This window comes from Neoarthrinium moseri (genome assembly GCF_022829205.1).
Source record: "Neoarthrinium moseri strain CBS 164.80 chromosome Unknown scaffold22_Wmoseri_CBS_16480, whole genome shotgun sequence".
Classification (NCBI taxonomy): Eukaryota; Fungi; Ascomycota; class Sordariomycetes; order Amphisphaeriales; family Apiosporaceae; genus Neoarthrinium; species Neoarthrinium moseri.
The window spans coordinates 48062-76002 of record NW_026055136.1 but is presented as its reverse complement, the minus strand read 5'-3'; the positions used below and the strand labels follow the sequence as shown (position 1 = coordinate 76002).

The 27941-nt window shown below is 54.8% G+C and overlaps 9 protein-coding genes across 9 annotated transcripts; 5 read left to right on the top strand and 4 right to left on the bottom strand.

Annotated features, from left to right (window-relative positions):
• Positions 1–1059: 1059 nt before the first annotated feature.
• Positions 1060–3469, top strand: JN550_006343 (uncharacterized protein; the record flags this gene model as incomplete). Its single annotated transcript, XM_049318071.1, has 4 exons — positions 1060–1506; positions 1555–1743; positions 1799–2147; positions 2199–3469. 4 exons carry the CDS (start codon positions 1060–1062, stop codon positions 3467–3469), a joined length of 2256 nt encoding a protein of 751 aa, XP_049171562.1.
• A 1301-nt stretch (positions 3470–4770) lies between these two features.
• JN550_006342 (uncharacterized protein) lies at positions 4771–6807 on the bottom strand (the record flags this gene model as incomplete). Its single annotated transcript, XM_049318070.1, has 1 exon — positions 4771–6807. One exon carries the CDS (start codon positions 6805–6807, stop codon positions 4771–4773), a length of 2037 nt encoding a protein of 678 aa, XP_049171561.1.
• A 645-nt stretch (positions 6808–7452) lies between these two features.
• Positions 7453–7841, top strand: JN550_006341 (uncharacterized protein; the record flags this gene model as incomplete). The annotated part of the gene is made up of 2 exons (XM_049318069.1): positions 7453–7550; positions 7637–7841. The coding sequence occupies 2 exons, from the start codon at positions 7453–7455 to the stop codon at positions 7839–7841; spliced, it is 303 nt and encodes a 100-aa protein (XP_049171560.1).
• Positions 7842–9886: 2045 nt separating this feature from the next.
• On the top strand, positions 9887–10693 carry JN550_006340 (uncharacterized protein; the record flags this gene model as incomplete). Its single annotated transcript, XM_049318068.1, has 1 exon — positions 9887–10693. One exon carries the CDS (start codon positions 9887–9889, stop codon positions 10691–10693), a length of 807 nt encoding a protein of 268 aa, XP_049171559.1.
• A 2000-nt stretch (positions 10694–12693) lies between these two features.
• Positions 12694–14829, top strand: JN550_006339 (uncharacterized protein; the record flags this gene model as incomplete). The annotated part of the gene is made up of 1 exon (XM_049318067.1): positions 12694–14829. One exon carries the CDS (start codon positions 12694–12696, stop codon positions 14827–14829), a length of 2136 nt encoding a protein of 711 aa, XP_049171558.1.
• Positions 14830–17838: 3009 nt separating this feature from the next.
• Positions 17839–20071, bottom strand: JN550_006338 (uncharacterized protein; the record flags this gene model as incomplete). Its single annotated transcript, XM_049318066.1, has 5 exons — positions 17839–18078; positions 18149–18319; positions 18384–19905; positions 19968–20007; positions 20062–20071. 5 exons carry the CDS (start codon positions 20069–20071, stop codon positions 17839–17841), a joined length of 1983 nt encoding a protein of 660 aa, XP_049171557.1.
• Positions 20072–21385: 1314 nt separating this feature from the next.
• On the top strand, positions 21386–23308 carry JN550_006337 (uncharacterized protein; the record flags this gene model as incomplete). The annotated part of the gene is made up of 1 exon (XM_049318064.1): positions 21386–23308. The coding sequence occupies one exon, from the start codon at positions 21386–21388 to the stop codon at positions 23306–23308; it is 1923 nt and encodes a 640-aa protein (XP_049171556.1).
• Positions 23309–24327: 1019 nt separating this feature from the next.
• Positions 24328–25512, bottom strand: JN550_006336 (uncharacterized protein; the record flags this gene model as incomplete). Its single annotated transcript, XM_049318063.1, has 2 exons — positions 24328–24886; positions 25031–25512. The coding sequence occupies 2 exons, from the start codon at positions 25510–25512 to the stop codon at positions 24328–24330; spliced, it is 1041 nt and encodes a 346-aa protein (XP_049171555.1).
• Positions 25513–26419: 907 nt separating this feature from the next.
• JN550_006335 (uncharacterized protein) lies at positions 26420–27660 on the bottom strand (the record flags this gene model as incomplete). The annotated part of the gene is made up of 4 exons (XM_049318062.1): positions 26420–27088; positions 27163–27437; positions 27506–27590; positions 27646–27660. 4 exons carry the CDS (start codon positions 27658–27660, stop codon positions 26420–26422), a joined length of 1044 nt encoding a protein of 347 aa, XP_049171554.1.
• Between the last annotated feature and the right edge of the window lie 281 nt (positions 27661–27941).

Below are 27941 nucleotides of genomic sequence, written 5' to 3'. Positions count from 1 at the left end.
GAAGTCCCACTCAGCCATACTGAGTTGACTATCTGCTCTGCACCGTTCCTACCGTTGAACATCCATCACTTCCTTCACGCTACTTTCTACCATCCCTCATCAAGAACTTCACAGTCGAATCTGACTGTATGCTTGACACATCAAACCTCATACCCATCCATCACACGCTGCCCTTGGAGTTGGCATCCTGTTCTCTTCCCTCACAATCTCCTACCGCCTACATTGATGAATGATCACGCCCTCGCAACTCATCGTTACCTGCGCCATCAACCTCACGAGTAATATGCTGAACTATCTGGCAGTCGCATCATTCCTTTCGTGGTACCGAATACTTGCTGTTTCTAGCACAAGTACAACTTGTCTTCGCATCTGAGTCCGACACCAAGAATACAGTATCCTTAAGCATCCTTTCTCGTTCTTCGCGACATACCCGCGGTACCTTCCGCGGCACCCTTTCGTCTCGCAGTATCAAGGTATGTCTGATCCATTCTGATCTTCAGTCTGTCAATTATTGCCCATTGCCTTAATTTTTTCTACTGGCCATTTCATTTGACCAACAATTCCTGAGCGCCCAAGACTCTGTGTCTGCTACCATGTTTCTCCCCTCTTCCAATTGAGCTTTGCCTGATCGAGTACTCCTTGATTGGATGGTCTCAGCCTAGCGTCGACAGAATGAGATACTTGATCGGCGATACTCAATTGACTCTCCTGATGGCCATTGACCGTCTCTATACACAACGGACCACGCAACAAAATCTGTTTCATGACCTCTATTGTCAAGTTCAATTGAATCCGATACTAAATTCTACCAGCTGTTCCCGGTATCTCAGTATTCTCTGTGAATACCATCCCGCATCACCCAGTAGGTGCCGACTTGTTCCATATATCGTTCTTCGCTTTTCGAGGCCCCATTACTCCGTTTCCTGCAACACCATTTGTGGTGTTATTTTACTCTGCATTCTAAGACTTAAGCTGATATCATACCAGGTTTCCGCTAGCATATTTCCTTCGACCTCACCCCCTTACCTATCCTCTCTTAACATCCACACACGTCTCAAGATGGATCACAACTACTTGAACGAGATGGAGGTATCCCAGACCCTCCGCATCGATGTCCCTGATGAGGACAAGTACAACGAGGAGGTTGGCGGAAACGCCTACGAGAAGCTCTACCGAGAGACAAACAAGGCTTTTGAGGAGTGGTTGATCAGCGGCCCCGGTCCGCATATACTCACCTACTGGCCCGTCGAAGTTGGCACCCCTCACCGTCTGGACTACGAGGGTGTCCACCGGTACCGTTTCCTTATTGGTGACAAGCATGGATACGAGAGGGAGAGCTGTGAGCCTTGGGCTTACGAACACGCCAAATACAATCAGCGGCTCAACCCTGCTGTGCGTCGCGTGGCCAACTTTGGCACAGATGAGCCAGACTTCGTTCCATCTGAGATGGACTTGAAGGCGGCCACTCTGGCCATGTTTCCCCATGTTGGTGGTGTGGTCACCAGAGTAAGTTACCTGTACCTCCTCAACGTTCTCTGCTGACTTATTTCACAGGCTTCCTTCTGCAGGAGCAACATGCCATTGACACATGAGCAAGCCGACCAGCCCGACCACTTCTCTACTGTCATGAAATTACCCGAACTGAGCGCCATCATCGTTGAGAACCTGGTCACATGGCGCGAGTCGCTCTCCAACTTCAGCCGCACTTGCCAGTTTGTATTTGGCGTGATTGATGGCTCGTTCGTAAGTGTCTATCTAGTGCTATCTATGTGCATTGTTATGCTAATGTGGTGATCAGGGTCGCTGGAAGAGCAACCGCCTTGACTTCGGTAACTGCGACAAGTCAGCAGCAGACACCACTGACTTGATCGCCAAGGGGAAGATGACATGGAATGACGTTGCCGACATTCGAATCCCCCGAACCTTGATCGTTGGGCCGGTACGGTACAACTTGGACCTCGCCGATGGTTTCAAGGGCGATCCCACGGTCTTCTTCCCACCCAAGGTCTGGCTGAAAGGCACCAGAAAGAGTGAGCGTGACTATCGCAAACTCTTCAACGAGCACGGATTCCGTGAGACTGTCGGTTACCAGTATAAGCGCGGTGGAAGAGACTACAAGCGCGAGATGGAGGCATTGAAGCGAACGAGTAAGTATGCCCCTGATGTCTAGGAAAGTCTCATTTCTAACAAGTCCATAGTCAAATCGTTTCACTTGCATGCCCATCGTATCAACAACCTGACTCTGGAACGCATGCCGTTCCTTGATCGCAAGACCGTGGAGGCATGCCTCGACAAACTCGCATGTCTCAAGAACTTCTGTCTCTACAGCTGCGAGCTAATCGACTTCGGAGAAGTCCTTCCTATCGTCAAGAAGGTTGGTGCCATCAACGTTGCCCGCAGTGAGAAACAGAACAAGCTCGGGCCGCTCGACCTTGACATCTCCCCCCCTCTACGTCAAGGACCTATCGGCCAGCGGTATGGCTCTTACGGTGTCACCCACTCTGACCCAAAGATCTTCAACAAATGGGGCACTGACACCGGGCGCGCCCTTGCGGCAGCTCTTGTTCCTCTCGAGCGTGCCTCCCGCCAGGCTGGCATCACTCTGTTCACTCCCGGCAAGGCATTCCGACTCTGGCTCGACAAGTTGCCTCTCGAGCCTTTCCAGGCCGAATGCTTGTGCATTGCCGTCGCAAAGTTTGCCGAACATGACATCAACGGGTGGTCGGTGGCGGAGAAGACATTCCCGCACAAGGCCGATGAGAAGTTGGTCGAGGAGATGCACCAGACTATGGGCATGTCCGCCAAGTTAGACCTCGTTGCTGCAGCCACAGCAAAGCCCGTGGTTCGCAAGGACTTCTTCAGAGAGGGTAATCTCCCCTGCCAGACTTGCGGTGAGACTTTGCCGGGTGCTCTTTTCCGAGCAGAGGTTCACAGCCGCCATCGCTCCCAGTACAAGTGCGAGGGCTGTGAGCTGATATGCCAGCTCGGATTGGAAGGAGAGAACCACAAGTTCAAGATGCGGCAGATTGCCCGCTGGATCTGGCGCGACGCTCGCGATCCTGACATCGACTGGCTCTTCACCACACCGGAGGCTGCGCGCAACTGGAAGAAGGCGGAGTATGGTGTTCGAACGCAGTTGGATCCGAAAGTCACCATCACTGAGATCCAGCAGAAGGAGGACGAACTGGAGTCCCTGCGACGTGAGAGGCTGGAGTTTGACGACTACAGAGACCGAAAGGACCTGGATGTCAAGATCGCCGAGGTTGAGAAGCGCATTGCCGACCTCAAGGTTCTCATTGGGGAGCAATACCAGCCCATCACTTGCCGCGCCACCGAGTACGACTGGGACTACCGCCGCAAGCAGTATGCATTCCGCGCCAAGCTCGACCGAGGCGAGTTCACCATCAACGGCCCTCACAACATTCAGCGTCGTGAGACCTACGAGCAAGCTTTCCTGATGAACTGGTAAGCTGGTTCATCATGCACATCTACGACCGTCAGAGTTTGGAGATGCTCGTCGCACAGAGCAGCGACATGGTATCATCGGCGATGCCCTATACTCCCTCTCGGCGACATGCTCTACTGCACAGGGCATGTCTTCCTTAGTTGTGCGCACAGCAAACCCAAGTCCTTTTCTCTTTTTTCTTTCCCCTTCTTCTTTCCTTTGTACATTCACTGCATTTCGTTGCGTGGTGATACCCCTGGCATTTTCACAGCCTGTCTTTTTGCGCTGCTTCCTCGTTGGCGTGCGTGGCGCATTGTCGTTCTTCTACCGCGATGGGTTTTGTGGCTCTTTGTCTTTTTCACGCGGCGCACAATAGACCAAACAGAAGAGAGGCGCATTACTACTGATTTGGCGGCATCTCCTACATTCCCTTGATATCACCGACAGGGTCCCTTCCATATCCGCTCTCACCACTGTCCATCGGTCCGTCAGCACGACTTCGCAGCACAGCACCAGAGTATGCACGACATACAGCATGTGGTATTCTACCATCATCTACCTGTCAGCTAAATGCTCGGCGATGTGGCCTCACCACCTATGAATATGAATGCAGCGCCACGAACACCCACCCTGAGCATCTCACGCCTGGAGGATAGGATCGAGGATAGAGAGCATTGGTGGATGGGTTTCGACGGATGACCAACGATGGACAGGACATCGGCAGGGCCTAATTCTCCTGCATTTTGATTTGACGACTACGGATCACAGGGCAGGCTTTTCCTTTCTCGTTTTCATAGATTTCCTAGATAGACTTTCCTAATGGGAACGAACTCACGATGACCCAAACCCGTGATACTTTCTGCCTTGTGCCTGCTCGTGAAATAGTGTCGTGAAGCACCAGTTGTTCCTCTCCACAGATGAGAGAACACCACACGGGATGTAGATGTAGTAGGAATCTCCACCGTATGAGTGAGACTTCACCATAAGTTGGCCGAGACGGGAGTGTGTATTCGCAACCACCTACCTGGACCACAGCTTGCGGCAGACAAATTGGGGAAGAGCACGATCCTGAGTTGAGGACGACAGCGAACGTATCTACAATGTGAAGCCTGCGAAGAAGCAAAAGGCACCCAAATCCACATTCGACATCTGATAGCCGACATTTGGCAGTGGGAGCAGCAGGTGGGTGAATGCTAGAACCAGGAACTCACAGAGAGATAGTGTAAGATTTGCATACGAGTAAAACTGGGGGGTATCTTGTTTAATCTAGTAGTCTACATCTTGATTACATAATATTTTGTACACGGAGTGGTGGTGGGTCTGCCTTATGACCTTCGCGACCCCTGAGTTACATTCACAACATTGCGCAGGCTGCCAAAGGGGAGCGTGTCGCTGATGCGGCTGCTGGCTGAGAACATCATCACGAGGCGGTCAATGCCACAGCCCCAACCTCCGGTTGGCGGCAGCCCATGCTCAAGAGCCTCGATGTAGCTCTCATCAACCACAGCTTGTCCATCTTCAGGGCTAGCCCCCTCGGCATTGCGAGCTTGCAATTGCAGCTCGAACTTCCGCCGTTGCTCAAATGGGTCATTTTCCTCCTCATACATGTTGGCGATTTCACGGCCCTTGATGAAGAGCTCAGCTCTGGCCGATACCAACTGGCCAGTCTTGGGGCAGGTGAATGACTTGGACAGAGGAGTCATGCAGGCCGGGTGATTGATGATGTACAGAGGCGCGTGATCTGACTCGGGTTCGAGGTATTTACCAGCAAGTGTGTCTAGCAGCTTATTCAAGGAGGCCCCTGGAGCAGGTTGGTGGCCTAGCTTGGCATGAAGCGTCTTACGCAGACGACTTAATGCATCCGTCTCAGAGAGATCGGGAAACTTGATATCCAGGGCTTCCTCCAACGCTGGAATGAACTCAACTTGCTTGAAATTGACGAAATAGTCGGGCTCGAACTCATACCGCTCTTTCGAGCCCCACTTCTCCCACTTCGCGGCACTAAACAATGCCAGCTGCTGGATAAGATTGGTGGTGAAGCTAATGAGAGAAGACAGGTTTGCATAGGCCTGGTAAAACTCGCATGTGGTGAATTCAGGATTGTGCGTGCTATCTAGGCCCTCGTTTCGGAAGGAGGGCCCGATCTCGAACACGCGGTCAAATCCTCCAACAATCATGCGCTTCAACCAGAGCTCAGGTGCAATGCGCAGTGCCAACTCCTTGCGAGGAAATTCGGTGGAAGAAGTGAGGAAGGGTCGAGCTGCTGCTCCGCCAGCATAGTCAGCAATGATCGGAGTCTGAACCTCGATGAATCTCTTGTTCTGGAAGAACACTCGAAGCCACCATATCAGCTCCGACCGAAAGCGTATGGTTGCGGAGGCTTCGTGGACGAGAAGCAAATTGAGATGAGGACTCTGCACCTTGGTCTCCTCGTTGATGAGGCGGCGGGGCACAGGCGCAATACTTGGGCTTAGCTGATAGGGCAGCTTATTGGCTTTGAGGGCGAGGTCACCCGCAGGAGTGCGGACGGGAGATCCTTCTGCAGAGACGAAATCGCCCCGCAGGAAGGCATCCCGTTGTTTTTGAAACTGTTCCAGCGTCACATCAGAGACTGATTGTATATGCCCAAAATCTAGAACGATTTGAACTGTGTGGAAGTTAGACATGATGTCTAGGAAGAGCAGCTTGCCGCCTTGCTTTCTGACGCGAATGATTCTGCCCCGAATCTGAATATCTTGCCCCGGCAGAGGCTTGAAATCTTTGTCACCGCACCGACGCTTGAATTCTGCATTGTTCATGTACTTGACACCCTCTGGGTGCTCGATGCGTGGCCACTTGAGCGCATCCAGCTCGAACAATTTCTGTATGCGCTGTGCCACCTTGGTGGCGGTGGAAACAGGTTCACTGGGCTTCTCCGAGTTGTTGGAGGCAGGTTGATTGGGCTCCGGGTTCGTAGGTTCACTGAGCTCCCCCGAGTTGTTGGAGGCAGGTTGATTGGGCTCCGGGTTCGTAGGTTCACTGAGCTCCCCCGAGTTGTTGGAAGCAGGTTGATTGGGCTCCGGGTTCGTAGGTTCACTGAGCTCCCCCGAGTTGTTGGAAGCAGGTTGTTTGGGCTCCGGGTTCTTATGTCCACTGAGCTTCTCCGAGTTGTCGGAAGCAGGTTTTCTAGGTTTGCCTTTCTTGCGTAGCCTGAGCTTCTTCTGGTCCCTAGGTTCACGGGGATTCGGGTTCTTCGTGGTGGCGTACGCTCGTATGCATGGTGGTTGCACGAGTGAGTACAAGCGGCTATACACAGCAGCATTGACCGGCAATGGCTGAACGGCGTAGGGCCGCAGTATATGAGCGAGCGCGCGGGCCGCCATGGCGAGGCTATCTCTCCTGGGTCAGCGACGGAGACGAGGCAAGAGTTTAGGTGGTAGTGAAGAGGAGAAGATTGGGAGGATCAGATAAGCTGGCAAAATGAGATCAAGCACCACGAGTGGTGTCAGTCGCAACGGTTCTTGAAAAAGCAGAATCATCATTTCGGATATTCACAGGGGCAGGGCAGATGAGTATATGACTTACCACAAGGTCTTCTGGCTGGATCGAGTTTAAGCTACGCTTCAAAACGCGAATGCATGCTCAACACAACAGACCACCCGAGAAGTGGAATGAACCACGAGGGCACCACGGGGGGGGATTAACAATCCTAAGTTCTGAGATGGGAGGGTTTTTTCTTCTTCTATGGAGCTGCAGTCTTTGAAGTTCCAATTGCCCAGTTAGGTTGGGTGTTTTCGTGCCATGGGACCGCCGGGCCGAGGATTAGTCCACGCAAATTTGGTCTCACCGCCTGCCGGATCCTGACGTCAAATCCGGCGAGCTCATCAGCTTCTTGCTTCCCTGCAGTACCAGACCGAACTGGAGCTCGTGACAATTTGCAGCCTCAGTTCAAGCCGACCACTAGAGCCCCCCAAACCCCTTTTGTACCAATTCCAAACAGCGAGACACCAAGCACGACCGTTAGCATCATGTCGTTTCTTGGATTCGGTCGTCCCCAGCCCACGTCGGCAGAGAAGATTGCCGCCGTCGAGGCCGAGATGAAGCTCTTGACAGAGATGCACAACCGGTACGAGCCTCCAGTGCCCCGTGCAGAACGGGCAGCTTCCTACGCTCACCTGCAGTCCGTCATCTAACCTACGAGTCTCTCTCTAGTTTGACCCGCGTCTGCGCAAAGAAGTGCGTCCCCAACGACTACCGCGAAGGCGAGCTCAACAAGGGCGAGAGCGTCTGCCTCGACCGGTGCGCCGCCAAGTTCTTCGACGTCCACATGAAGGTCTCCGAGATGATGCAGCAGGAGGCAGCGGCGAGGGGAGGCGCTGCTGGTGGCGGCGGTGGCGGTTTCGGCTTCGGTGGTTAAAAAGATGCGTGAATAAGCGCGGTGTACTATTTTTGTTCGGGCTGTACGATAGGGAGAGGCCTGTGAGCTTCGGTCAAGCTCTCGGGGGTGTATAACTGAGATCTGCATGGGATGGCAGTCATGAATGGCAACGATGGGTTACCGTCGGATATAACATGTATATTGAGCGTCTCGGACATGAGCTTTTGGCCTGGGCAATACAATGATTCCCCTCAAGCACCGTTTACTGCACGAGATCCTACCTGCACGAGGAGCGATTGTAGACTTGGGGGCCTTCCTGGACGTTGCATCCTACAGCCAGGCACACGCCACTATTATAGGCGAGCCAGCCCGCAAGGTTTACTCCCATGCTGTGATGTTTATATCGATGTGTGCTGGTTTGGTTCCAAACATTGATTAGGATATAAAGCCTTCTGCATTTCTCGGAATACACCATAAGACGTGTAATACTGTACGTGCCATTTTTTAAAGATTGTAGAGTACGTACTACAACCTACATTCGGTAAGAGCATGTAGACATGACTCTCCAGGCCTGAGTCTCGTTGCCAGGCATCATATCAATTTGTTGTTGGAAATGAATGAGCAATATGGTTCAGTTCTGCGAACGACGTTGACTTAGCTAGCTCTGTGAGAATACCTATAGCACAGGCCTATCCAATGCATGTAAACAGGACATGAATGACATATGATCAAAACCCGGTTAGAACCGAGGCGGAGCTTTGTGACGGAGCTTTGTGAAAGGTCAAGGAAAGGGAGCTCGATCGAGGCAAAAGCCATCCAGAGCGTGGAACATTTATGCCTGCCCGCTTATGGCGTGTCGTGCGATTCCCGCGGCAGTTCATCAAGGCGAAAGTGTTCACTCCATCACATGCCCCGGGCGGACTCGGGTGTTGTAGGCAGGTGGTGCCGAGAAGATCCCCGGGTCGAAGGATGTGGCCGAGGACTCAGTGCCTAGGTATAGAGTGCGGGGATTGGGGAGATATCGAATACCTAACCGCGGGGACTATCGAGAGCACACATTTGATCAGGGGCTACGTGGTTGCACCACTGCGTCAAATGTAACTTTGCAGGCGCATGCATGCTCCATGTCGAATGAGAAGACAGCAAATATAACATGCCGCTGCTGTCTCAAGTGCCGGGCATCCTTTGGGGTATTTGGGGGGGAATGGTACGACTCAACACTTCACAGCGCGACTGACCTGGCATACCCGCGGGCAAGCTTGATCATATCGCAGACGTGATTGAGCGCGGTTGCCCACAGGACTTTGGTGATGGGATTCTGCATATGTCAGCAGTAGGGCCTCGGGTTTAACACTGGGTCAGATCTCCGGGTGGATCTTGACTCGGGAGCCGAAGCCGGACGTCGACGGGCTTGGCAGAACGTGGAGTGCATGGACGCGACACTGGCTCAAGCTTCTGTGCCCCCCTGTCACGCCTGTCGCAATCTCAACATTTGTCTCTTCATAGGCGCGCCATCCCACCAAGACCACTGCGCCGGATCACCTCTTCCCCACAACCAAGATACTAGAAGGTCGCCTGTACCCCTACGGCAGGGCATACCACAGTAGTAGTTAAAGCCACCACGGTCACTGGCGACAGGACCGTCTTTTCCTTCTGCGCTCCACCTCTCCGTCTGGACCCCCAAGTAGCCTTCGCGACGTCCACGCCGTTTCCCAGACTCACTTCCTCATTGTCGTTTTGCGCCACGCCATGGATATCTTGTAAACTGCCATTCCCCGATCCCCCTCGGGTCACCGACTCAGTGTGACGCACTTCCCCGCCCCTTCCCCAACGCCGGGTACCTGCGCGCGCTGCTTATCAATACGAGTACCCGTCACCATTTCGCCTTGTTGAAGAGTCAAGTCCGGACACTCCGTAGCTCTCTCTCAAAGTCGCCCACAACCACCTTAGACATCGCAGAACGAACCGACGCCTGTCGCAGGCTTCAAGCTGGGCCCTCGGACAACCGAGTTCTGCCCCTCCGATTACATCACCGCCGCCTCTGTCTTGGACACCGGCTGGACGTATACCAGATTCGACGTACTATGCGCCTGCGCAAGGCAGCACGCGTCATCCTCGTCGGCGCTCCGGGCGTAGGCAAGGGCACCCAATCCGAGCGCCTGCTCGGCAAGTTCCCCCAGCTCACGGCCATCTCGTCCGGCGACCTGCTACGCAACAATGTCAAGAACCGGACCCCGCTCGGCATCAAGGTCGAGAGCACCATGAAGTCGGGCGGCCTCGTGCCCGACGACATGATCCTCCGCCTGATCACCAACGAGCTCGGCCAGCGTGGATGGCTCTCCGGCGGGCGCTCGAACGTCATGACGCTTTCGTCGTCAGCCGTGGGCGTCGCAGAGGCGTACGAGGACCCCGACCCCTTCATCGCTGCCATCGATAGGAACCCGGCTGCCGGGGCGACCTTGTCAGCCCAGGCGTCTGACGACCCGACTGCGTCATTCTTGCTCGACGGGTTCCCCCGCACTGCGCCGCAGGCCGAGAAGCTCGACGACATTGTGCCCATCAACTGGGCTGTTTCGATCAAGACTCCGTTCGATGTGATCATGCAGCGGATCTCATCGCGGTGGGTTCACGAGCCCTCGGGCCGTGTCTACAACACCTCCTTCAACGCGCCCAAGGTCCACGGGATCGACGACGTCACTGGCGAGCCCCTTGTGCAGAGGGCCGATGACAACGAAGAAATCTACCGGGCCAGGTTCCGGAAGTTCCAAGAGACGAGCGAGCCTCTGCTGGAGCACTATGCAAAGAAGGGCGTCCTGTGGGAGGTTGAGGGCATGAGCAGTGACGAGATCAGCCCCAAGCTCTTCGCCGAGTTCCAGCGGCGTTTCGGTTAGTCGCCTCGGCGAACAGACCTGGTATTACAACCTATGTACATATTTACTGCAAACATCTGGGGGCAAAACGGGACCAGCGGAAAGCTGGATGGATTACTGGAGTGCGTGGATGGTTTCCCATCACTCGGCGGAGTTCAAGGTTTAACCTGCCAAGGCCGTTAAGATGGCACGGCCTGTGTGTACGGCAGTAGGATCACGGGATATACCTAGATAATTGATGGTTGGCTGTTCAAGCCGTTTTTGGATGCACTGAGCTGCCTCAGAATCGTACATTGCGGTCTTCAACGACTGCAAATTGATGAGGGATAGTAGGGAGACCAGTTTAATGAATGCGTGATCGACAGTGACTATGCTGTAATTTCATGCTTGTTTGATGAATCTGCCAAATCGACCCCGATCCAGAAGCCTACCACGTTGATGGGCTTCACACTAACGAGGCATCATTGTAATGATGCTTGCATACACACGATGAGGACTGGATGAGAGAAGCTGGTCCCAACCTGTCTCGATTTCTTCCATCTGGTTGACATCAAAGATACTTGCCCGCTCAGCAGACTACACGTTGGAGTTGATAGGATGTAGGAGTATGTCCTGATTGTTACTTTTGTGGTTCATCCCATTAACGACAATATTTCATTGCGTCGCCAGCTCTATGGATGTACCTCTCGGCTATGAAGCGGAATGTCAAAATACTCAACGACTATTGAACTGCTGTCATAATTGTTGACATCTGCCAAAGAATGTGTGTGAGGTCCGTCGGATTGTGCAACCACCAAAGGAGGATGCCATTCAAAGTCACCCTACTGGATCCAGCAGCGGCAGTCACTCATGCCAAAGTCTCGCTCGTATTTTCAGCCCTGTGATTTCATGGTGAGTCGTTATGAAGCCAGCTCTAAACATTTTGAAAACCGCCGCCTTGCTTTCATCATGACGCAAAAAAAGGATGTCTCTCCTAAGAAAATGCCGTCTCCCGTTTGCACATATCGATTGGATCCTCCTCACCGAGTATCTTTCTACATGACCTACCTGTCATAATATTATCTTCCACTGACAACCCGCTTTGGCTCAAATACCATCGTGTAGCTTGGGTTCCCGGCATCGATCAGCCTGCCTGGACAACCCATTGCGCCGGCATCACCGTGGCTACCTCACTGCCCTACGCAATCCACCGACGCGCATGACCGCCGTGACCACCAAGTGAATTTTGCCTGCTTAGCAAGGGGTTTCTCATTCTCCTCCCAGGTCGCTCATTACCCCGCGCTCCTTCAGATCGCATTCACGATACCTCTGAAGGCACGTTCCTCATCTCAAGATCTCGTTGGTGCTTAGCAACAGTGGTACGCGCGGCACTCATCTCAGACTATTCTCTCCTGCCCTAGTATCACTCTTTGAGGCTGCAAACGGCGAGCTTTCAGCTTCCCCATCGCGCCCTCTGATGTCACCTTCTTGAGCATACTCATCTGGATCGCGATATCAGACTGCGAGGCGTCAAGATCTCACCTTGTCCGTCAATATCATTGATGCTGAGGAACGCGATTTGAGGTATGCCTTCTGTTGTCTGTGTGGTCTCAAGACGGCCGCTTCCTTTCCAGCAAGTCCCGTTCATGATGGGTCTACAGGGTTGCTCACTTCGGGTCTCAAAAGAGCGGCTTGAGTAGGCTGTCTGGATGAAGTTCGAGTAGCGTGCGGTGGATTCACCTCTCGCTCATCTCATAACGGATCCTCTTTTGCATACCATCTGTCGTATTTCAACAAGCAACACATCCTCAGTCACCGTTCTTCTAATGGGACCCTCTTCGCTAATTGATAGGGAGCTTTAGGTTCACCATCAGCGCTGCCCATGTGAGCAAACCTCAAATCACAGACGCATCCACGGCGACCACCAGGCTTGAAATCCCTCGGAGATATCATCGCCGCCAACGTCATAACCACGAGGCCCTAACACTCCACGTCGCTAGACCACCGCCAGTCACTTCCATCCCGTCTCATACCTCGCCATCATGTGTCACCTCCAGAAGCTCACTTGCCTCATGTGCAAACTGAAGCAAGCCGGGAAGACAGGAGAAGGGGCCTCTCAAGCCGACGAGCCCGACTACACTTTCATTCTTCAGCCGTGCAACTACTTCAAGGGACTGATCAGCCAGAAGAAGGAATTGATACAGGGGCACAGTCTCGATGGCGCTCTGCCCCAGCTAGGCGAGCGATTCCACTGCCCGAATACCCAGTGGCCGCCAGACGGCTGCGTCCTGAGTCGGTGGATTTGCGAGGACTGCCTGGGCGAGGGCTACCAGACGTATCGCCAGAGTTCCGAGCGGGAGGCGGCGACGGCGAGGAGGGAGTTCTACCGGCAGTACCAGCAACAACACCACCAACAACAGAAGCAAGCGCGCCGCAACCGCGCACTCAAGATCAGCGTAAACACCCAACGTGGCAAACAACAGAACCAGGCCGCGTCGCCCCCCGCCGCCGCAGTCCTAGATCCGTTCCGCCACCTCCCAGAGAGCTTCCAGCTAGCCCTTGGGGATTGGATGAAGGAGGAGATCCTCCGCATATACACCGAGGACTACGACGAGGCCCTGGCTGAGGCCGGCGGCGGCGGTGACTTGTCGGAGGAGGCCCAGAAAGAGATCGACATTCGCTGGCTCCAGAGGTCGAGCGAGGCCCGGCACCGTGTCCTGACGGCATGGATCCCGCGCTGCAACCTGTGCAAGACGACCATGGTGATGGAGGACAAAGGCCACGGCGACGATGGCGAGGAGTGGATCGCGGACATGGAGTACGAGCCCAACGGCGTCCTCTGGAAGTGGCTGTTCGCGCTGGCATGCAAGGGCCCGCTGCAGACCGAGATCCGGACCGGGTTCCTCCTGCGGCCGTGCCAGTCGTGCGTGCTGAAGGAGGCCCGGCTGCGCGAGCAGGTCTGCGGCTTCCTCCAGGACAGCGGGCCGATCCGGTGCCTCGGCTGGCTCGTCTACTCCTGGCTACTGTCCCGCGGTACCGGCAACTTCCCCATGTTCGACCATGCGGCCCAGAATCTCGGGTACCCGGACACAAAGCCGCCGACGCTCCGGGAGATCATGGGGCTCATGGCCGCGTCGTGGAAGCGGGTGACCGGCGTCGCGTGGGAGCAGGTGGGAGACCTCGAGGCGCCTTCCGCTTGTGATCTGGCCGTGATACCGCACTCGAAGCCGTTCCTGAAGTTCGACGACTGGCCTCGGGCCAAGCGAGACATCCCGCTCGAGGCTCGCCATACGCTTTCGAGTCTGAATCTCGGCGGAGACCAGGTCGAGGGACAGCAAGCCGGCGACGGTCAGGATGACTTGGACGATGTGGTAGTCAGGGGCAGGAAACGCGCGCGCGAGTCTCAGTCGCCCAGAAACAGCTGGGCCAAGTCCCGCCGCCTCCTCAATACCCTGTCAGAGAACACGGCGCTCAGAAACTCCATGGAGAAGCAGTCAGGACTGGCCAAAGATACGATTGACCAGGCGTTCCAGGCAATAGTCGGCATGCTCGACGACGCCTGCAACCCGCCCCTCCCCGGTGCGCACCAGCTGTCCAACGCCCCTCTCAATGTCGAGATCGCCCGTGCACCGCTAGAAGCGGCCAAGGGGAATTCGAAGTCCAGGAGCAAGAAAGGCAAGACGCCAGGCAGACTCTTGGTCTCGGTCAAGGGGGCATTTGTTGACGAAGATGCCAGCATAGCTGCCCGCAAGCAAATGAATTCCCTTGAGCTCAATGATCCTGCGGCAATGCACTCCACTGCGGCCCTAAAAGACCTGCCGATGATGCATACTGCTCTGCCCAACGAGGCCGGCTCATCCAAGAGCATCGAGGGTAGATTGAAGGGGAAGGCGAAGCATCCCATGTCGTCAGACACGCACGTTCATTTCGCCGAACACGACCACGTGTTTGACTGTGACAATCTCTTCGATGACAATACCCTGGGAGGTGACGACGCTCAGCCCACGGACGACGAAGACGCCGAAGAGCTCGAGATCCCGGAGCTGGACCCGGAAGAGGGCGCGATCCTGCAGTGCGACCAGGGCCACTGGCATCTGCTTGATACGGGCCTCACAGGCGCCGCGGCTCCAGGGGAGCTCATCTTCCTGCCCCTCGGCATTAGCCATGCCAACGATTAAGGCTGAGGCCTACCTATGGAAATTCAGCGCTCTTCTATTGTGAAAGGGTGTGCTTGCATGAGAAGCCGGCCAGGACTCTTCTGCGGCGCCTGCGTGGGTGATTTGACTGACATGTAATTAACGGACGGCGTCACAACGAGAGATCTGGAATAAGCAGGGACCGCGAATGAGAGCCTTGACAGGTCCGATGAACCTCGGAGGGTTGTCCATTGTTCTGCTGGCTGGCCGCGAAACACAGCAACCCGCCGTGGGCGCGATGATCCCTTAGCACCGATACGGTCGTCGGCCATCTTGAGGGCGCGGCACTGATTTCATCGCAAATGCCAATAATAAAGGGCACCACCTGCCTTGCGTGGAAGGTATTGCGCGAGGACAGCGAGGACGGAGCAATGAGAAAAGATCAACATGACTGGTGCGATGCAATGCGGTTCACATGCCTCGATTAGGACACTTGTGTCAGGATGGGGTCAGGCGTTTGTGACCATGCATGCGATAGCGCTTCATTGAGACCTTTTCATCTGATGAATCGATATATTCCGTAAATATGATTCTTTCATCCCGTTGGGAATCAAAATTGTGAAGCGTTGGCCGCAGAGTAACAATGTCTTTTTTCTTCTTCTTTTCGGGCGCACCGCGAGGCGGTATACCGAACCGTGGCAGTCTCATGTTAACTCAACTGCAAGATTGCCGCAGGTGGAAGTCAGCCCTGTAGAGCACAGTGGACGGATGCTTTTAGTGGTCCGACTCAATGGCGACGTGGTCGCACACGTACCTAGGCGGGCCGCGAGGGCCGCGGAAGCCAGAAACATTGAGCATAGCTGTAGACCCTTGTGATGCAAATCTGCTAACGTATAATTCGGCGAGCCTGAAAGAACGTTTCTCAATGCCAAGAAGTGTTTCTGCGAGCCGCCAATGGAAAACAAGGTGAGACAAGAGTCAGCGAGTCTGGGGGGGACTCCATAGTAATCGCGGGAGCACCGCATCATCATTGCCCAAACCGGGCCCGCCAAGCCAGCTAGGTCTGCCAAGGCCGTCTTGGCTCAGCACATCAAAATGCTTAATTCGACAGTGGGTTGGGGGAGAATGGACCCTGGACCGACGGGATGACGGGAGGATGGCATCATCGGATGAAACGTCTATAAAGTAGCACGATGGTCCCTGGGGCAAATGTCGCAAGCTGTAGAGCATTGGGGACGCAACGCGACACTGGAAGAATCATGGAGTGACGGCACAGTTGATGGCGATCAGTCAATTGAAATGGCAGTGATATATTTTGTAAGTGCGACTCCAAGAGGATAGGGTGTCGCTAATTGTCATTCAGCCATCAAACTCGCTGGCTCCGATCATTTACACTGTCCATCCGTGCCCGTGAAGAGAGTCCATCCAGGCCCCGAGGTTGGTGGGCTGCGCGATTTTGGGTCGTAACTCGTCAATGTCGGAGATGCTTTAGCAGCACGACTCATCGCAACCGCACATGCCGCAGCACAGCTCGCAGCCAGCCTCCTCACCACCTCGCAGGTTCATGTCGGGCTGGGGCTCGACGGACTGTCGGGGTTCATCAGTGTTAGTCAACATCCCCCGATGGAAGAGTGAACCACAGGCAGAACCATCAGGTCACTGCGGGAAATACGTACGGGCTGCTGGGCGATGACTCCGTTTTCGGGAGAAGCATCCATGGGAGCTTGTTGCTGGGGCTCTTGAGGGGCAGGCATCTTGGTGGTCGCAAACGGTTGAAATGAGAGTAAGTCTTGGTGGTGAGTTGCGTTGGATATGGAGCAGATCAGTGGGAAACAGGACGAGAGATGGGATGAAGAGAGGAGGGCGCTTCTAATACCGAGGCGGGAGGGAAGGGGGCGCCTCTGACGGCACGGCCGTGAAATCACTCAGCCAGACCGCCAACTCCCATGGCGCAAGGACGTCCAGAGCAATGGCAGCTGCCATTTCGGCCACGCCTTGATTCTCATCTTGTTTTGGTAAGCTCGGCAGGGGATCACCAGACTACTGTAGATGCCGCTCAGAGGGGGGCCCGCCAGCTTGTTGGACCACCACCATCATACAGTAGTCCAATGCAGGTGGTCAGATCCTGGCAACCTTGAAACGACTGGATATGCGCTGGCCATTCCGCAAACAGGATTGGCTCCCGCCGATACACTATCTGGGGATACGATGCGTGGCTACGACGCGGGAGGTAACCCGAAGCCACAGAATCTTGATGCGCTTCACGGACGTCGTGGGCCACATGGCCCTCATCAATGCCCATGCAAGCGCCCACGGCTTGTCGGCGGAATACGTACTTTATTGCGCCTCAGATATCAGTTGCCGAGTGCCGATAATTAGACTTTGAGTCCCCCTAGGTAATGAAATGATTGCACAGCCGTAGACATGTCCACTGGTATGCAATTCTTTTCTTATTAAGCGGAAGATCGGCACCACTATTGGTGCCTCGATTGGGCTTCTGGGATCCAGGCGCTTCCCTCACCGTTCCGTCCGTGCGGAGCCAGATTGAAGCTTATCAAATGTCCAAGCCACTACTGTGGTTTAACCAGGGGCATCTGACAACGAAACTCTGTTCTAGGGTGCTTGAATCGGCCAAGCCGCAACTGACATGTGTGCATTCGTCAGTGAATGGCGTGTTCCAATGTTAGAAGGGTGGGTCTCGGGCTTGTTCTGGTAAAGTCGCAGGCTCAACTACCGCAAACCCTACCCATTTACATCCCCGGCCAGGACCATTCACTAGTCATTTGCCCATGACCCTCGTAATATACTAGTTTCTTATTCCTCCTGAAGCAGTGTCAGACCTTGACCTTTGGCATCTATTCCCCCGTTATGACCACTTTCGAGCCATTGAGCGGGTATATACTGCCCGCATAGATACATGATACATCTCATGTAACTTTGCACTGCTACGAGCGCTCTTCCTTGCATTGAAGGGAGGAAGTGCACAATAACCGTCCGTCAAAATCGCGTCGGGGCGCGGATGGTTCATCGACACTAGTATCACAGGAACCATCATCTTGCCTCCAGAGCAACGGCCGCTCGTTCCAAGAACGCGTTGAACTCCTGGATCTGCTTCAGATTACCACTGCCGCCTCCTGTTGCAGATGCTTGATCTGCCACCCGGGAGATGAGAAGCTCGAGATTCGCTAGCTCGGCAGTCCTTTGCTCCTTCAGGTTGAGTTCAGATGCCTGACGGCCATTCTCGACTGCGAGGTCGATATCGTGCATAGTAGACGAAAGGTTCAGTTGATCCTGGGAATGCATGAGTACAAGCGACGGGGAAAACCTAGAACTTGCGTATGTGTATGTGGGCGTATCTTACCAGGGACTGTTTACTTTCCGTTTCATGCTGTATTCGAACAGCATCCATTTTTAGGGCCACTTGCTCTCTCTCGGCCCGAATACGGACTATATCGTTTCGTAGACCTAGTTTCTCCTTCTGTATAGACCGAACCCGCTTCTTAAGCGCGTGCAAGGTATCCAGCGCGATGGTCTATGGCCCTTCCGTTAGCAAAAGGTTTTGCTTTCATCTGTATTGACATAGGGTGACGGCTTACATGCTCTAACAACCGGGTTCGCAATTCTTCTTGGAACGCCTCGAGAGCCCGTAGTTTGGTGCGATATTCCTTCTTTGTGGCGGCGTCCTTGGCGTTGACGGTTGCGTTGTGTAGTGTAGCGAGGTTGGAGTCGATGACTTCGTCACACATTTGCGAGAGCACATCTACTACATTGACGCCTCCGCGGTTGGCAAAAGGAATCTCCGCAGCTAGGATATCGGCATCCGTATCGTCCTCATTATAGTGTAGAGGCTTAGTATATCTCTGGACGGTGACAGGAATGTGCTCATCACCGCCACTCCGTCTTCTCCGACTCTGTGCATCTTCTCCTTTCTCCTTTCTGTTGGGTTTAGGATGTGATTGTCTGGCCGGGCTGTCTTTCGCACGTTTTTTCCGAGATTTCTTTTCTGGGCGGGCATCGAGCTCGGGTGACTCTTCCCTTGGCGGGCTGGGACGCGGTCGTTTTCTCCCAATGCGTTGGGCGGCCTCACGTGTATCAATCTCGACAGCCCCCTCAGCTTCTTCGACCTGATCTTCGGCTCCGTCTTCTTCCTCTTGGTCTTCGTTGTCTTCAACAACTACAGAGGGCTGCCTTGGCCGCTTTGCTTTGGACTTGGCTGCTTGAGCCCTCCGTCGACTCTCAACAAGCGGAACGGGCGAGGACAGCTCATCCGGCTCGTCGGCGACAGAACTCAGGGTGTTTCGCCGAGTGGCGCTTAGACTTGATCGTGCAGACCCGCTGCCTGCTGTGCTGGTACTCTTCCTCGGGGGCCGGGCAAGTGGCGATAGCTCATCGGCATCAGCGCCGGCGGCAGACTTTGACAGTGTAGATCTCGCAGCAGTGCGTATGGACCTGCCAGACAATGCGCTCGGCGTCACGCCACTCTTGAGAGACTTCCTCGTCAATGGCGACGAGTTTGTTAGCTCCTCAGTTATACTAGCCTCCTGAGCCATGACCATACGTTGCAGTTGGGCGCTCTGCGTGGTCACGTCGCTCGCCCTCACTCTTCGCCTGTGGCCACTACCGGGTGCACCAATTGGGCTTTCCGTGACCTCTTCTGTGACATGAGGCCCCGCAGACAGAACAGAGCTTCTGGATGCCGAGCGTGCGACTGCCTCTGGCAACGACTCAAGGCTATCTTCCGCATTTTCGACTTCCTGCTCCTCATGTCGTGATAGTTGTGCGACAGGGGGCTCCTCCTCCCTGGAAGTGTCTTGCCCGATGTCGTAGGGGTCATTCTTGGAAGCGCTACTCGGCTGCGCTGAAGCCACTGGCTCCGGGGAGGTCGGCTTTGGGTCTGCAGAAGGCTCTGCTACTACAGGATCAGATTCTTCTGTCTGTGCATTCAACCGACGTCTCTTGGCTGACGTGTTGGGTGTTGAACGGCTTGAAGGCACTGCTGCTGGTGCGGGTTCGGGTGCTGGTGTCGGGGCAGGCGTCGCTTCGGACGAGGAAACATCGTCAGGGTCCTCTTCGACGGGTAGAACGAATCCGAACGAATCATCTCCCACTTCGTGACGGCTACACTCGGAGGTCAGTCGCAAGTAATAAATCGCAGATTCGCAAGACAACGGTTCACCCACCCTGCCCCGCGCATGCGCTCCTGCATACGCTCGCCGCGACCTGATACGTATTAGCAATTGGAAAGGCTGCCGTGCAGTAATGTCATGAACATACTTGTCGCCATGGCCGTAGATGCTAGTTCACGCGGTCATGAATACATCTTACGTAGGATTGTGGTTGATTGCCTCGACGACATATGACGGAGACTTTGGTTAAGACGCGTTAAGTTAGAACGCGCCAAGGCTAGCAGGTCACAATACGGCTCAATTGATATCCATGCGGGCGACCAAAGCGACTTGGTGGCAGTTGCAGGGGTTTGCGGCCGTCCACAGGCGCTAAAGCAGTTCCATACCGAGTACCTACGCTACGTCTCGCAGGCGCTAACACGACCTACAGTCGAATCTTGCAGGGCTCAGCTTCAACACAACAACCTGGAATTCACTCTCCCTCTGATAGCTTTGCCAGGCTGTATCAATATAGATAGTCTCATTTTGCGCAGTCGTTACTGGGCACTGTGTAATGCCCCGTCTTTTTCATACTTGTAGCAACTCGATAACCGCGAGCTGCAACCGTCGGACTTACAGTACTCGTAGATGTTGGCTGAACACTGGGCCCGAAGCAACGGCACATCATGCAGCCATCAACCTACATGAGTTATGAATGCATCCAAGATCTCAAACTGTCAGCTGAACCTTCTCATAGATATTTCGGGGTGGTCTCGCATTTGGTAGCCCCCTATTTGAGCTTTTCGAGAGGCTGGCAATGCATTATATCATCATATGACTCGTGATGACCGCCGACCCTCACGACTCGGAGCCCCAATCCGACGAGCACCGCCCCGTCAACTGATCCTTCTACCCCGCAAAAAGCCCCTTGGCGGGGAGGCCATGTGCGACGCCTGCCCTGCTGCTCTGTACCATAGTAGCTAGTTCGCTGGCGGCCGCTGCAGGAAGCGTTGCGCCATCTCGACATGGGGGAAGTCCCCAGCGAGATCCACCTGGCTGGAAAACGGGCGGCATCAGGGCGCCGGCCCCAGCTGAGAGAGATGCTGCGGGGGAGGCTGCCCCGAGCGGCAGGAACCAAACGTTTCAACGATTATGCCGCATTTCAACTCCCGGTCCCGTCCGCCTTGACTCGCAACAGTTGGTCGCTGTTCTTCCATATTACTTCCACGAGCTTTGCTCTCTGTTTCCCGCTTGGTTAAAGCCGCATTGTGCATTGCCGTATTCATTGATCCGTTTTGTGTAGAAACAACGGCTCTGCAACATCACCACTATCGTCATCGCCAGAACATGGCATAGCCCTACCCGCCTGACCTTGATCGCGAGCGTTGTCTTCTTCCCCCTTCGTTCGCGTCTCTTCCTCAACTTAGGCGAATGACCGCTACACATCTCGCTCTTTTTCTAGGATGATTTGAGCACGACTTTCATTTGCCATCATGACTTATATTCGAAGGGCCGGGCCGCGGCTTCTAGCATGCCTACCTCTGTTCTCAATTCTTGCACTGGGTGCCAGCAGCATAACCACTGAAAGGGAGTGTCCGGTTTTCTTCGCGGGATCGAGGTCATGTGTGCCCAACGCTCCCCGGAAATTCACCCCAGCAGGGTTTGCAAGAGAGACAAGTAAACAGGCGAGTGCTGAGCCAGATCTCAAGGTTCTCGCAGAAGTTCTGGAAACGATCGATGTCATGCAGAATGAGTACTTTGCCGCATGGTTAGGTACCTGGCCAGACTCAATCGACTGGACCGGTGCGGTCATGGGCACTCATATCTCGGGAGCATTGCACACTTTCTCGCAGGCTTTGCCCTTGATGGGCCCATTGGCACAGGGTGTAGACGACTGGAAGTTGAAGGAGAACCTCATCGAAAACTACTTTGCCCAGGTGGTCTCATACTACTTTGGCGAGAATGCATTCGAGATCAGAGGCGAGGCATTCGACGATATCCTCTGGGTTGTTCTTGGTTGGCTTGAGGCTGTCAAGTTTGTCAACACGCACACGGATCTTTACTACAAGCTACAGACCCAGAACGCGGCATTGCAGACCGATGGCGCGATTGGGACTATACTCGGAAACCAGAGTTGGCATGGTAATCTCTGGGTGCCTGCCTTCTCCCACCGGGCGCGTATCTTTTGGGATCTGGCCTCTCATGGCTGGGACACGCAGTTGTGCGGTGGAGGTATGACCTGGAACCCACGGCTTCTCCCATACAAGAATGCCATCACCAACGAGCTATTCATTGCTGGATCAATATCTATGTACCTGTACTTCCCAGGAGATGATAATATGTCTCCTTTCTACAACAGGACGGACAAGTTGAATCCCTCAGATCCAGACGCCAGTGTTCACATTGGCCCGCGGGATCCCAAATTCCTGAAGGCTGCGGTAGACGGGTACAAGTGGCTTGCTGGTTCTAACATGACCAACACCCAAGGCCTGTTTACCGACGGCTTTCATATCAGTGGCTATGCCAATCCGGCCAGCAACAATACACGGTGCGATGAGCGAAACAACATGGTCTTCACCTACAATCAAGGCGTGCTGCTCTCTGGGCAGCGCGGCCTCTGGGAAGCATCTGGGGCCGCATCGTATCTAGCAGATGGTCACAAATTGATACAGAATGTGATCAATGCAACTGGCTACGACCTGATCGAGGATCAACCTACTGAGGATTACTCGACATTGGCGCCAAGCGCAATTCCGAAATGGTTTGGGCTCGGACGTCTAGGGGTTATGGAGGATCAATGTGACGCCAGCGGAACTTGCAGTCAAGATTCACAGACCTTCAAGGGCATTTTCTTCCACCATCTCACCTATTTCTGTGCACCTCTCCTCGCGCCCGTTCCCGAAGCTGGCTTAGACGTGGATGTCAAGGCTTTTGACGCCGTCCAGCAATCGCACGAGGAGGCGTGTGCAAGCTACGGCAACTGGCTGAAATGGAACGCCGAGGCTGCCATGGGCACGCGCGATGCGAAAGGAAGATTTGGTTCCTGGTGGACGGCGGGACTGTTGACCAACTTTACGGGAGTTTGGCCTACAGTGGCTGACGATGGCATCGACCACCATTCCGCCGGGACGGACTATCGAACCTATGGGGTGCCCGATGATACCATATGGCGCGGTCCTTCGAAGGACATCACCGATCCGAGAGAGAAGTGGCCCATCAATGGCCCCTTCGGCGAAGAGCAGCGGCAGCAGAAGCCAGTCAGTGGTCCCACCAAGCACGCCCCGATGGGAGAGTTGCGCAAACGGCAGGCACCGTCAAGTGACCCGAACAGGAGAGGTCGTGGTCGCACGGTTGAGACTCAAGGGAGCGGGTTGGCGCTGTTGAGGGCGTACTGGAATATTGCCCAAGCGATGTAAGTGGTCGTCGTTGACGACATGACGCTTGAATGAACACGAGTTACGAGAGCAGAAGACAGCATGGTCGAGACATATACTACGTAGCATTGTTACATAGCATGAGTATAGAAGCATAGCCGGCCCTTTGAGAACATTCTCGATTTGATCATACACACCCCACAAAATGTCAGTTTCTGACTCAATTATTTTGAAGGACGGAGGCCGTGTCGAACTCGTCGCCCTTTTACTGCGCCTGAACAGGGCATTATCGGCAGGCGCTGCTTGGTGCGATAGCCGTGCCGAAGAGGCCTTGGAAGCGTTCGCATCGTTGATCCATCAAGCCACGTCGATTCTCCAAGCCCTGGTCCTCCAGCAATCAACATCACGCAAATCCCAGGCATCGTGCATGATCTTGTGTTCTCTCATGGTGCATCACAGGTGCACATCAATGTCCGTACGTCGTGCCCTAGTGACACACATGACGCAGGTTGAGTCCCTCCTATTGGCCTTGCCCCTATGGGCTATGCATACTGAAATGTGGGGGAGGCCACGCTATATCTCCGAGTTGGCAAGTACACTGCAACTATACTTGCAATCAATGTCATTGGCCGAGCGAGACTCAGCCAATCGCCGAGCACGAGACTCGAAGTTTCGAATCCAGCAACGCTTGGCCCAAAACGGGACCCAAGTTGTGCAGGTCGGACGCAACCACGACTGATTGCAACATAACACTCGTAGGAGATTGCTCATAACTATTAATCCTCGTTTATCCTTAGAATAATCATTTACGTGAATTTCTCAGCCGCATCACCTATTTCTTAGCGGAGTAACTGTGACCGTACATACTATGTATATACATCCACCATCTAAAGGAGTATTCCAAACTCATACATCCCATCCATAGCGCCTTGTCAATCCCAGCAGAAACCATGCTCCAAGTGCCTCGCCAGCCCAATTTCATACCCAATATATAGAGCAACTGCCGTGAACCATAATCTCCACCGTTTAAACCTAAAAGAACTCCTTCGCCCTTGACCCCCTTAAACCCCAAAACTCTCATTCCCAAAAACCCTCGACGCGCCGCCAAACCTCTCCCACAGCTGGCCCTCGCTCAGGCTCGCCCAGTCCCCGAGCAGGACGGCGCTGTCGACGCCGACGCCCTCGGCGACATTGGCGCGGGTGTCATTGACTCCCGTGGCGTTCTTGAGATAACAAAACTCGGCGTCGGCCTTGACGAGGCTGACGGCGACGCACAGCCCGGCGCCGACGGCCGCGTCGTCGCCCACGGCGTTGCTGTAGCCGGCGTTGTACTGGGCGCACAGGGCGACGCAGGCCAGCATGTCCGGGGCGTAGGCCAGCAGGATGTCGCGCACGCCCGGATTGCCGGCGCCGCGGCCCGCCGGGTACTGCGTGTCGCACTGGATGGCGAACGTCTGCGCCACCTCGGTGCTCAGCCGGATCGACGTCCCCGACGCGTCGTTCGGCGTCACCGTCGCCACGCCGCTGCTGGCGCGCGGGCACCACGGGTTGGTCGGCGCCGGCGACGAGACGCCCTGCACGTTGGTGCCGGTTGCTGCCGTTGAGGCCGCGATGATGGAGCTGGTGCAAGAGGGTGCAATGTGTTAGTCTTGAGGAGTAGAATTTCTCAGGTGCTTAAGAGATAGTAGCCCCTTGGACTGCACACCGATATATACGGATGTGAGGTAGGATGTCCGGTCCGTCTAAGAGAGTTGCATAACTTACCGACGCTGCAGACCTACAGTCAGGCCGGCGGCGAGGCCGGCCGAGACAACGAGGACAAGGGCCAGGATGACGAGCCAGAACGTCAGCACGCGGAGCCCTAGTATACGGGTTGGTTCCTTGGGCTGTAGCGGAGGCGGCTCATCAATCTTGAACGCTTCCATCCTGACGGGGCCCTGACCTGCATCGTGCGGGCCGGGGCCCCAGCTAGAAGGATTGGCCGACGGATAGTGCGGTATGGGACCCTCACAGGGGTCCGACCTGGCCGACCCGGCGCGCTGCGGCAGGGAGAAGTCGGGCTGCGAGACGCGCGGGCGGAGCCGCTGCTGCGACTCGGCCTGCCGGAGCGTGTGGGCACCGGGCCCGTAAGGGGTGGCGGTGACGGCGTCGTAGCCATCGTGGGTCGGTTGCGTCACCTCGAGGCCCGGCTGCGCTGGGCGGAAGAGCGGGCCCGCGAGGACTTTCTGGCCGTCCGGATCTTGCATGGCGCACACATGGTTTCATGCGCAGTTCGGGGTGCGGTGCTAGGGGCTGGAAGGCATCCAATGCCATACAACAAAGCGAGCGAGCGTTCTAGGCAGCAGCTAGATCACGCTGCCGGACGAAGTCTCGTTTCCCCAGACAGTATCCGCAAGAGAAGGATGGAACTTGAAGAGTGGAGTTGAAAGGAAGGCTGTTGGGCGGAAACTACCTGGAAAGGTGAAAGGGGTCTGTACATGATACCACTTCTTCAGCTCTGAGACTGGTAATATGGCATACCTTGGCAACCAGGCGCACGGCATAGTTTGCATGGGGGTGGAAATCTTCCGATACGTCGAGCCGGTGATTCGATACAAGCCACCCAATGTCCATCAACGTCAATGTCTGTGCATGTATAATGGCAACCCACCTGGAATAGCTGATTTGCAAGGGTGCCTGCACGTCCTCGGCTTTCCAAAGATGCCAGATGCCATCAGTTCGGGTGCTGGTAGGCATAAGAAGCGCGGGAGGCAAGGATGGGTGGTGGAAAGATAGAACTGGCTGCACCTTTCGTATATCGCAAGTTGCCAGGGTACAGGTCCTCAGGCTAAATCCTGGCAGAGAGAGAAATCACGCGTGTCGCATGGAGAAAGGATTCGGTGTGCTTTGATGTGTTTCAGTATCCTGCCCGGCTGATCAACCGATATTCTGACATATGTAGACATGCTACCAAAGTAGTGGGTAGGACTTGAAGCTTCTACCCTATGGTACAATTGAAACTCCGGAATGCTTAAATCAGTTACCCATACATGTCTCTACGCATCTGTACAAGTCCAACTGTGATAAGCCGAAATTGAACCAGTTGTCTCCGTATCCCAAACTACTCCCCCCACCCATCCATAAAAGTTGCAACGCCTGCCTAGTGGAAACGGCTTAATCCCGCCATTCGCTCCCGTTATTTAGGCCGTTGGGACGCCCGTTCGTACCTGCATGCGAGGATGCCGACGGGGCATCTTCGTCCTCATCATCGTCGAGTGCCCTGGCGAGCTCATCGGGATCCTTCATCTTGGCATCCGGGTCGACGCTCGTAGTGAATTCGTCATCGTCGTCGCGGCTTGCTTCGTGCTCATGGGTATCATCATCGGCGCTGATGGAGATACCCCTGGCGCCCCATTTAGACCTTCTGGATCCCGAGGAGGGGTCATCGTTGCGGCCAAGCGCCGGGGCGCTCTCCTCGTCATCTGGGAGGGATTCGAAGCGCTTGCCAAAGATCTTGCTCAACAGCCAGCCTCGGCGCATGTCATCAGCGTCCACAACACCACCGTTCCGGAGCTTGACGCGCTGGCGTGAGTAGTAAACCCAAGCAAAGTCGACGTAGAAAGCCGTCTGGATAATGCCAAATATGACGGAAACCGTGTTGACGCCGTTGTCGTTGGGATCCGCCTTGCGCGAGATCCAGTTCAGGATGTACCAAGCTCTGTAGGAGCCAAGGGCCAGAATGTAGCCCGAGTTGATCACGGTCGGCACGGTCGTCTGTCGGAGGAGTAGAAGCTGGGGGAGGACACAGACGGACTCCAGCACCTCGGAGAAGTCCCAGACCCACTGAAGGAGACACGAAAGTTAGTGATATGAACTATAGTGGGCAATGTAACGGGTCCCTGGGCCAAAGAGCTTACCAGCCAGAAGGCCCAATCCAAGCTGTTCTCGAAGATCAGCATGGCAAAGGGCGAGATGAGCAGCGAGCCACCCAGCACGGCGGCGCCCAACTTCCAAGCGACCTCGCGCTCCCTCGTACGAGGGTATCGTAGGCGCATTATAGCAACGGTGTATATCGACGAGGCGATGTAGAATGTCTTGAAGAAGAGGTTCCATAACGAGCTCTCGGAGAAGATGTCGGTGTATCTCGTGACGAATACCACGGTGTATAGAACCTGTGTGATCCAGGAAACGCCTGTTTCGAGTGGTGAGCATCCTTCTCATGCATCGCAAGCTGTACACATGTACAACGTCGTGACTTACCTTCGGCGCTCCGGTTACGATGGATGGCGAAGATCAGGATGCATTTCGAGAGGATGTGGGAAATGTCTCCCGCTATCCTAAAGAACTTGAGGAGTATCAGTTTCCACGCATCTGAGGTCAAGTTGTCGTCTACAACATACATTCCAGGCTCCCATTCTGAGGCTCTGCGCGGACCAGAGCTAGCTCTGCAGCCTGTGCAGTGGTGGATGGATGATGTTGGGTCGTCCGGAGGGCTGGTGCGGACCCCGAGCTCAGCTAGAGTCAGGTACAGAGAACGGGACGAAGATGCGAGCGCGTTCCGTTTTCAACTGCGGTGGAGGGAGAGTGCTGTTCGTTCAACAAGAAGAAAGAAGCATCGGACTGGGCGCGTCCGCGGGTATCCCGATCATGCGAAGGGGCAGAATGTAGCTGCCTATGTGACGCTGCTGGCAGAGCT